Raw genomic sequence first — 10,780 nt, forward strand, 5'->3', positions numbered from 1 at the left:
CAAGGTCATATTGCAAGATAATCCAAGAGCATACATTTGTAAACATCGATGTATAAGCCCCTGCACATGCATGTAGTTGTAAAAAATGGTATGTGTCCTTAACTAGCCTTGACTTCTGGGAGGACAACACCAGCACATGAAACAGAGCAAATAAAGAAAGTACAGAGCTCAGTGCTGTGTTACTTAGTCCAGAGAACACAGAACTTAGTTGAGTGCTGTTAGAGTGCATAGAGCTGGTGCTGTGTGATTTAGTTCAGAGAACACAGAGCTTAGCTGAATGTGGTTATTTAGACTAGAGAACACAGAGCTGAGTCCTGTATTAGTCCAGAAAACATGGAGCTTAGCTGAGTGCTGCCTTAGAGTAGAGAGCAGAGTTGAGTGCTATGTTACTTAGTACAGGCACCAGAGTTTGGCATTTCTATGATGAGCACTTCCTTTCATATAATGGCCAAGAGGTTCTTATTGTGTCCACAGTGTCAGCGGACACAACCATACAACCTTGTTTTTAGGCATCCACAATAGCAAGTATAAACAATTTCATAAAGACAACTTAACTTGGTTAACAACAAAAAAGATTTTTTCAAAATGTGTTTGTATGATTTGAAAAAGAAGGCATCATATGTTGTAGGGTGTTAATTAGAATTCTAATTTTTCCAGTAACAATTGCTGAAGGAGACTTAAAAAATGAACCCATTGAGTCCCAGGTTTTTAATTCTACATAGGATAATGAGTTAAGGTACTGTTTTTGCATCAATGCCTTTTATAATAAGTGAGTTGGTTTAACATATATCACATCTAGCTGGGCCTGGTGGCGCATGCCTGTAATCCCAGCAACTCAGGAGGCTGAGGCAGGAGGATTGCGAGGTCAAAGCCAGCCTCAGCAAAAGCGAGGCACTAAGCAACTTAGTGAGACCCTGTTTCTAAATAAAATACAAAACAGGGCTGGGGATATGGCTCAGTGGTCCAGTGCCCCTGAGTTCAATCCCTGGTACCAAAAAAAACAAACAAAAACAAAAAAAAAAAAACAAAGAAAACCCCCAAACTATATATGTATAGTTTTTTTTTTATAGATGTGAGATATAACTATATATCTCATATCTAGTATATACCTATAGTTTCTTAAGGAAAAACATTTTTTTTTGATGAATATGATGTGGTCATGAGTTGCCATTTAAAAAGAACAAATCAAAAATATTAATTCCTCCTGGCATGTGATGGGCAAGCATAGTCAGTGAGGTAAGAGGAGCTCAGCAGCCTAGGGAAGGAGGGGAATCCAGAGGTCAGCTGTCACCCCATTAGTTAGTTCCCATCAGGCGGCTGCATCATGGGTGGTCTCATACAGCTTTCCTAGTGTTGAGATGGGAGCAGTGGCCCCTGCCAAGTTACTCCTGGGCAGGCACGGCCTTCTGGAGGAGGCTTGCTGCAGAGGGGCCTAGAGAAAAGGGTCCAGAAGATTCTTTTTCAGATAAGGAGGTGTGGGAAGGATTCAGTGGAGGTGAGTGCTTGGTGGTGGGAGAGAAGAGAGGAGATAGTCATCCTGACTATCGACCTTGGTCAAAGGACAGAGAGAGCTAGGGGAAATATTTGTGCAGGTGATGGTGGATGTAAATCTCTGCTGCCTGCAGTGTTTTGTTTTTATTTTTCTGGAGGTTGGAAGTGTCCTCAGGTGAAAGATGAAAGAGCAGGTGTCATGTAGGCATTGAGAACTGTGGGCAGCATGGGACCTGGTACAGGGCCTGGAGCTCAGAGCAAGGCTGTGGGCAGTTCTGCAGGGGCAAGCGTGGAGTATGCAGAGTTGGCTAAGTTAGGTCCAGATTTTCCCAAGGGACTCAAATGAAACGGAGCAGTCCTGAGGACACTGACGATGTTTGCTGGGTGTGACTGTGGTGATTGTCTACAACTATTAAGTTGACCTTGGAATCTGATCTAAATATGGGCCAGGCTCAGGAACCTTTTGGTAAGAATATAGTGTACCATGACTCCCTTTCCCTTCCTGTTAGTGCTGGTGGGCACCTGTCTTAATGCAGAAGATGACAGAGAAGAAAGTTGGCAGAATTTAGAGGGTTGATTGACCTTGATGAATCATATGTTACAATAGTTTAGAAGGAGTATATTTGCCACTACTTGATGAAATTAAGCAGTAAAAACCATTTTCCCGTCCAGTCAAACCCTCTCCCATTACTATAACAATCTGAAGCTGATGGTTTGTGAATGGAGGTGTATTTCTTTTTCCAGGTTGAGGGGTAGTTTTTCTGGTAGTTTTTGTAAGCAGTCTGATTTTCTGTGGGGTCTGAAGCACATTGGGGCCACTGACCTACCTGTGACCTCCCCAGAGTAGTAAAGTACAGAGGTCTTTTGATTGTTCTATATAACGGTACTCCTCAAAAGTCTGTTCCCAGATGGCCAGACATATACAAAGCATGACTTCTATACATCCTAGGAGAAAAGCAGTAAGCTGTCCCTTGGGTGACTCTAAGGAAATGCCTTATGTTGGAGGACTGTGATAACAACTTATTCTGAACCTTTAGGTGACATTTAACTTTCACTCTGCTTGCTTCACCTAAATGTGGAAACTATGGGTGCCTTCTGGTGCCAATCTACTATTCCCTTCTTATCCTTCAGTGAATAGCAGAATCAGGTGTACCTTGCTTTAATAAACAGTGTTCCTTAGCACAGTTTTCTCAGTAGCATCTGTTTCTCTGTCAGTGGGGGTTTAGTTATGGCTTATTTATCATGTTCACACAGAAGTACATATGTAACTGTACATAATTACATATCATGACAGGCATTCTCATGGTGGACAGAGTTTATTCCCTGCTTGGTTCTCAAGCTGTGAGGCCTCTTGGGCACATGTTATCCAGTGTTGGACAAGTAGAGTTGCCCCATTCTCAAGTTTGAGAAACATTTCAGGTCAATGTCTTTATTTTGCAAATGAAGAAACCACCTTTCCCAGACCCTGGGACAAGTCACTGTCTAGAGACAAGGGCCCTAACCCTTACTCTCTGTTCTATGTGATGTCACTTATTGGCTTGTTGATTAAAAACAGGTTGAACATTGCTGTCTTCCTTGCTATAATAGAGTGCTCATTGGCAGCAGTTTTACCCTCTTCTCTGATGCATGTTTTCTAACAGAGGGGACCAATCACACAGTAGGTGCTTAGTAAATATTTGTTGAGAAAACAGTTCTGTAGGACAGATTTATCAGTGATTTAGATTAGAAATTTCTTATTATTCCTGAGAAAGAAGGATTAGAGAGTAGTGTAACTAAGTGAGGATATTGAAGTAGTGCTACACATTAGGTAAATTCATTATTTTCCCAGGGAACAGTTCAATTTTAAATTCATGTTTGACCTTTCTTTTGATTGTGTTTTTTTTTCCCTCAGCATCCTTTTTTTTTTCCCTAAGAGGAGTTAGCCACCAAGGAATATTCAGAAAGGTATTTCATTTGGACATGACTTCAATAGTTAGGCATCTGGATTCTTAACATACAGGTGTTGTGTGGGTTCTTTGAACTTTGATAAGCACATGTGACAGAAAAGGCACCAAGATTCTAGGAATGTCTGTTTAGTGAGGCTGTCTGGCTACTTTAGGGTGAGGACTTGTTTTGTCTGTTGGATGTTTGGTTTTATATAAATAGTTTGGAAAAGGATAGTGAGGAAAGAATTTGGCAGTCTGAGTACTGTGAAATAAGGAATGCAGTTGTGCCTCATTCTTCCTTGCATTGTGCAGTGCTCTGTGCAGGTGCTTTAGCTGGGCTCTGGGTTGGCCCATGGGAGCAAGCTTTGGTTTTCAGTCCACACAGTGCTGTTTGAAGGTCAGCATCTACTGGAGGAGCTAGGTGTGGTACCTGCACTTGTATTTCAGTGCTGGAATATATTTGTAACAGTTGACTGGCCAAAGTGATAATGTCCCAATGATATCTTCATAGATAGTCTTTTTAAAGATGACGTCTGTGTACCTTGAACGACAGGCCTGTGCCTCAAGGAAAGGCCCATATGCTTGTTTCTAGTTAGGGAGTGCTTGCTCTCTATGAACACACTGGTCTGCTCTTTAGTTATCAAAAGATTATTTTGTAGGAATATACATCTAAAAAATAAGAAATGGAAATTCTATAGTCAATTTTTGACATGGTGCCAGAAAAACACTGCATTAGCATTTCATGGTCCAGCATTTTCCACATCATATATTTTTTTCGTAGCCATGAAATTTTGGCAGATTGTTATGCAAAGCAGTTTTGTGTCTTTGTGTGACTGGGAAGACAGCTGTTAGTCCTAATGAGGAGTGCTAGCATCACAGTATTTCCGTTGATTGAGACCCACGGAGGGAGCAGAATGTTCCAGATCGTTCAGTGGTGTGTGGTGAGAAGGTACCATACTGTCAGCTGGAAGTACATGCTCTGCTGCTTTCTACGACAAGATAAATGAGTTTTGCTGGAGTTTGGCAGAGTCTGAAACTTTTCCAGTGAGCAGTTGTAGCTCACCAGCCTCCCTGTGGGACCCATGGTCTAAGGGTGCCTTTAAAACTACTGCCTCTGTGCCAATTTTTTTATTCTTTTGATGTCCCTACAATACCTGTCAAGATTGTGATTTATTAAAAACCTAATGTCTTTTAGCATTTCATTAACATAGGGTTAGATGATCTTTTGTTGAGGCTTCCCCCCATTGATTTAGCAGAATGTTAGCTGAAATTTAACTTGGTTCAAACCTCCTGAAGACTGTAAGTCCAAAGAGCAGTCAGTGGGCATCTTTACCTTCCTCTTCTCAAACGCTACTAGTAGTTGGGACTCTTGAAACCTTATTATTACCTTTGCATTCAAGGAACAGCAAGACCTAATTTATAGTCATGTCCATACATTGTTGTTTTTTTAAATAAAGAATTCAGATGGGTTCATTTTAAAGATTTACTATCTCTGCCCACTTCTCCCTTTGTTGTTTATTGCTGTGTGCAGGATGGTATTTTCATTTATGTCCCTGTACATGTAGTACAATGGGTTTGCTGGTTGTCATATGTGGGGAGGTGGTGCACGATGGTATTTGCTGAATGGAGGTAGGGAGGCTGCCAAGCCCTGCAGAGCACAGGAGGCCCCACCAGAGAAGGCTCCCACCCAGTGTCAGTTCCAAGATGGGGAATTAGCAAATTCAGGCTGTAGAATGTGTGCTGTGGCAAAGACTGTCTGGAGAAGACAGATAGTCTGTGAAAATGTCATCACCATCATATTTTTCTGTTTGTGTTCATGGGGCGCAGCGTTATGTAGTAGTTTGTTTTCAGGCATTGCTGAGACTCCTGGATTCCTAGTAGCTACTTTGATGTATTTTTAAAAAACCTTGTATTAATGCAGCAGAGCTTAATTAGAACTTCACTTATGTCCCTAATCTTATGTCTGAAACTAAGAGGGTTTTCATGAATGGGGGGGGGGGGCATAGTGACTGGATAGTGCTCATATTATCAGGTGTCTGAATAGAACACACTATCACATCTCTCAGTAGAGATGGCATTTATATTGGACTTACTAAGTTCTAAGCAGTTGATAGATGTAAATTCGGGATGTAGAAATCAAGCTTTTATCCATGCAAATTAATGATTTGGGAAGATAAGAGGACATCTTGTTTCATGGATAGGTAGAAATTTATACACTTGTTCTCTTCTAGAGCAGTTTTAGATGCTTTGGTGAGTACTGAGATGTGTTTTAAGGCTTTGTGCAGAGTGAATGATCCCAGTCAGTGGAAAAGCTAAGGCCTGTGTCTCTGTGAGAAGCTCTTGCCCCCATATCTTTGTGTCTACAGATTCTGGCCTGAAATTGGGCAGTGTCTTCTGGGGTAAATGAGTCCTGGGGTGATTTATTATTAACACATTGAATAAAATGGACACCTGGCACTGCACTAGGCAAGATGCAAATCCTTTTGAGTCCTGTTGAAGAGATGCATGGAAAAATGGGAACTCATCTGCTTATAATGAAAATGATCCAGGATGCCTTTTCAGTGTTCTTCCATTACAGTGGATCATGTTTTCACACATAAGCAAATTATCTTGGTCCAAAGTTGACTGGAAAAGTAAGATTTTTATCATATTTTCTTATTGCTCTTTGCCAGTGAGCAGGGAGATGATTGAATTTTCAGCCTTTTTTTCTTCAAATGCTATTATATTATTTTAGTCCTTAACTATTTTCTAACAGGTGAGGATGACTTTCCTTTGAGAGGAAAGTTAACATTACTGGTTAGCATCACTGATTGAGACAGCCTCAGCCAGTAGAGAAACACAGTTTACTTTGAAGATTTTGATTGAGTTTCTTCAAAGATGTGATCAGATGATGACATAACCTCTTGTTCATGTGTGTGTGTGTGTGTGTGTGTGTATATATGTGAGAGAGAGCAAGAGAGAGTAGGGGGGTCTTCATGGTCTTTTCATATTGTTAATTCAGCTTCATTTGTTAGAACATAAATACTTGGCACTATATTGAACACAGTGTGTTTTTTACGTTTCAAGAGTAGAGTTTATGAAATAGCTTAGCACTAAATTAAAAATTTTTTGTCTTCTCTTTTTTGTAGCTTCCTCAGGAATCATATATTTCTCTTCAGCATATGATTCTTTCATTTCTTTGTCTTGCCGTTTCAGGTCTTCCTCTGTTCTCATGAAACCCGGTCCCTTCCCCCAGTTATGTATTTTATATTTGAGTTAAAAAGAAAATTATTGTTTTTTGATTATATAAACATTCAAAGAAAGCAGTTCTGATGTTTTTTCTTCTCAAACTTAAAAAAATTGTGATCAAATATATAAATATACATAACATTTTTATCATTTTTAAGTATATAGTTCATTGGCATTAAATAAATTCACATTGTTGAGAAATCAATACCGCTATTTCCAAACTTTACATCATTCTAAACAGAAATTCGAGGCTCATTAAACTCCCCATTCCCACCTTCCTCCAAGAACTGGATGATCTCCTTTCTAATTTCTGTTTCTATTAATTTGCCTCTTCCAGAAACTTCATATAAGTGGGATCTTTATGTGTTTTAAACTTTTGTCCATGTTTTAGCTTCTTTTTATGGCCGAATATTGTGTAAATGCATATACCACTTTTTTTTTTTTTAATCTCTGCTGTTGGGCATTTGGATTATTTCAACCTTTTTAGATATTGTAGGCAATGCTTCTGTGAACATTGTTTGAATACTTGCTTTAAATTATTTTGGGTATATACCCAGAAATAGAATTGCTGGGTTTTAATTCTTTGTTTAATCATTTGATGAACTACTGTGCTGTCCACGGAGGTTCTCCATTTCACATCCCCACAGGAGAAGTGCACAAGGGGTCTGATTTCTTTATATTTATAACGGCTTATTATCTGCTTTTTGGTTCTGTATTTTGGATAATAGCCCTCCTAATGTGTATTGATAGCTCATTGTGTTTTTGATTTGCATTTCCCTGATGATTGGTGATAGTAAGCATCTTTTCATGTGCTTTTTGACCATTTGTATATTTTTTAAGAAAATATCTGTTGAAATCCTTTGCTATTTTTTGAATTGTCGTTGAGTTGTCTTGAATGTTTTTCTCTAATTCCTATAATAAATTGAGGTTGGTAGTTGGAAATTTTTTTTTTTAAGAAATTCTCTGGCAGACCCAAATATATAGAAATTTTGAAAGGTTCTGTTTAATCCATGTTTTTCTAGTAACTTCTCTTTGTTCCATTGCCTTGATAAGGTAGAATAAACTGTATTTTTCTGTTATAGTAAGAAAAAAATATGTAAGTTACATACTTATGGGGGAGTTAGGAGCAGGTTACAGAGTAGAATACCATTTTGTAAGCCTGCATATCTCTGTTCTTTTCTCTGCCCCTCTTGCCATCTCTAGAAGCAGGGCTGTGTGTTTATTGTATTCTGTGGGAAGATGCGCATCCTGTACCTATACTACTGAGGGTCTGATCCTCTACCCTTTACTTGTAGTACTGTAACCTCTGCTGTGTTCACTGTGGGAGACAACGTTGTTTCAGGCAGCGATGACCGTACAGTGAAAGTCTGGGATTTAAAAAACATGAGATCCCCAATTGCAACTATTCGCACAGACTCTGCCATTAACAGGTAAGATTGATTGTAATTTAATGCCTTATTTACATAGATTTAGTATTTAGTTGATATGGCTTTGGGAAAAATGATTTTGATAGCTGGGAAAATGTATTTTATTTATCCTTTAACGCAAATTCACAAATTTCATATGAAATTAAAATTAAACTTTCTCAGCATGAAGTCAGGTTGATATAATAAGATTTATAATAATAAGAATGGGCCATTTATGGCCAGATGTTGTAGGGCTTTTGTTTACTTACTAAAAGGGGGTTAATCTTAGTTTTGGATGGGTTTGTGTCTACTGTGGAGTACAGTGTGCCTGTGTTGTGCATATGTGTATGGGGTCTGTGTATAGTCTTGCAGCTATGTGTAAGTACCTTGGTCTCTATTCTAATGCCATAGGTAGGCAGTGCCTGTGATTTGCTAATGTAGTTTGAAATGTGAATAATGTGCAATATCCTACTACATCATTATGTGTAAATTCAAAAATTTATGTTGTAACTATTTTAACACAACTCTTTTTTTTTTTGTCTCCTCTTTTGCAGGATCAATGTATGTGTTGGCCAAAAAATCATAGCCCTCCCCCATGACAACCGACAAGTGCGATTGTTTGATATGTCAGGAGTGCGACTAGCACGGCTTCCCCGGAGCAGTCGACAGGTAACAGTTAAGATGTTTATAAATCACATTAAAGGAGAACATGGAATTTCACACCTTAAATCATTATTGTCTAGCAGTAGAACTATAATGGGAACCACATATATAATTTTAAATTTTCTAATAGTCACATTAAAGAAAGGAGAGAAAAAGTTAACATATTTTCTTTAATCAATTATACCCTAAATAATATAGTTGCAACATGCAATCATTGTAAAAACATTAGAGTTGTTTTACATTTGTGTTTTCTTACTAAGTTTTTGGATGCTAAATTTTATTGGAAGTATGCAATCTGTTTCAAGTTCATAAAATTTGAAGTTGAAAAAATAGCATACTCAAGTTGTTCTAAACCTACTTTAGTGTTTCCCATTACCCTGAGTTTAAATTTTTAGGTTTAAAATTAGATAAGATCAAATGTTCAGTTCATTGGTTTTGGTAACTACATCTGGTAAGCTCAACAGTATGCATTAGTGGCTGCCATATTGGAAGGCACAGTCTTATATATTTTTCAGTTGAATGTGTACAGAATAGAAATGTTTGAAATAATAAGTAGTTACTGTAGTCAGGTAGGAACAGTGTTAGTTATCTACTGCGGGAGCTTTTTGAGATGGGATCCCTACATCTACCTACAAGTAGAAAAACTCCTTTCACTGGCCGGTTGTCATGAGAAGCAGAAATCCCATTTTAAATGTTACTTTCTTATAAATTAAGGGATTGCTTTTCGCTGACTTCAGATGTGCATAGGGGAATGGGATGGGTGTGGTATTAAAACACCTCCATAGTTGTGTGTGGTATCAAAACACCTCCATAGTTGTCTGCAGTGCATGGTAAAAGTCAAGATTTTGTGATACTAGCTCAGCCCAATGAAATCAGAATATTCTAAAGCAACACCTAGAAGCCTGCATTTAGATAATAACCTGGTTGGTTCTAGGTTCTTTGAAGTTGGGGGCTAAGTCTTAGCTGTGGATAACTTTGGTTAGTGCCTCTTATATAGTTGGTATGTAGCAGAAATAAGTGTTAATAAATAAAAGCTCCCTGGCTTGTGAAGGCAGCATTTATTCAAGCTTTTGTGTTTAATTGAGCCCCCACAACACAATCACTGTTTTTTTTTCTTTTGATCTTTTCTGAAGGTCATTGTGATATCTGTGTGAGGAAAAAGCCAGTTGGTTCTGTTTAAGAATTCATTCCTTGAATGGCGGGAATGTGTCTTAGTGTTAGAGCACTTGTGTAGGGTGTGCAAGGCCCTGGGTTCGATCCGCAGTGCTGCAAAAAGAAATAAACAAACCATCTGTTCCTCAGTCCCGCCAGTCCACGTGCCTGTGCTTGTGTGTGCACACATCTCCGAGCATTGCTGCCAGTTTGTACAGCATTCCCCATTGTTGCTGCCTTCTGGCTGCTCCTCTCTTGATTTCTTATTGTTGATACCAGTCTCATTTCATTCTAAAATCTCACAGAACAGTTCTTGAACCCCAGAACATCTCTGTACTAGAGGTGCACTTTGAAAACTACAGTCTTAAGAGTGATTATGGAAATAGATTGTGAAGTGGGAATTTGCCACTAATATAGCAACACCATTTCTGTTAGTGGCATGCAGTTTCTGAAAACTAACTGTCCTTACTGCATCTCAGCCATACTCCCCTTTCCCAGTGGAATATCAGTGTACTATTTGAAGGTAATTATTGAGCTTTTTATTCTTTGAGTGTGCATCATAGAAAAATTCTTCATGAAATTAAAGTAACTAACAAAAAGTAATTAACAAACACTTCTAAACTCCCCAACTCCTCAGGAAGCTGAATTGCTTGTCCAGGGTAATGTTATCACTTGCCAACCACATGATTTCAGTGTCTCTACAATGAACTCTTTGCATTTCTCTTCAAATAGTTCTTGTCTAAAGGCTTGGTTTTCTTGCCAGTTAACGGATCTTTTTTTTTGGGGGGGGTGTTATTAACAAAGAAATAATAGAAGATAGCTATTGAAATCCTTTGCTATATGGTTTTTTTTTTTTTCCCCCACACATTTTTTTCCCCCACACTTTTTTTTTTTTTTTTTTTTTTTTTTTTTTTT

At 38.5% G+C, this 10,780-nt stretch overlaps 1 protein-coding gene across 5 annotated transcripts in view; it reads left to right on the top strand.

The window, feature by feature from the left end:
* The window catches only part of Wdr37 (WD repeat domain 37), a 71,901-nt gene that overhangs the window by 56,743 nt on the left and 4,378 nt on the right, over nt 1-10,780 (top strand). For all 5 annotated transcript variants that reach the window (XM_015495141.2, XM_015495143.2, XM_048812602.1 and 2 more), the window contains 2 exons: nt 7,940-8,074; nt 8,605-8,719. In XM_015495141.2, the coding sequence (XP_015350627.1) occupies nt 7,940-8,074; nt 8,605-8,719 (250 nt within the window). The remainder of the gene's footprint in view (nt 1-7,939; nt 8,075-8,604; nt 8,720-10,780) is intronic.

The sequence above is a fragment of the Marmota marmota genome, unplaced genomic scaffold (genome assembly GCF_001458135.2).
Source record: "Marmota marmota marmota unplaced genomic scaffold, marMar, whole genome shotgun sequence".
Lineage (NCBI taxonomy): Eukaryota > Metazoa > Chordata > Mammalia > Rodentia > Sciuridae > Marmota > Marmota marmota.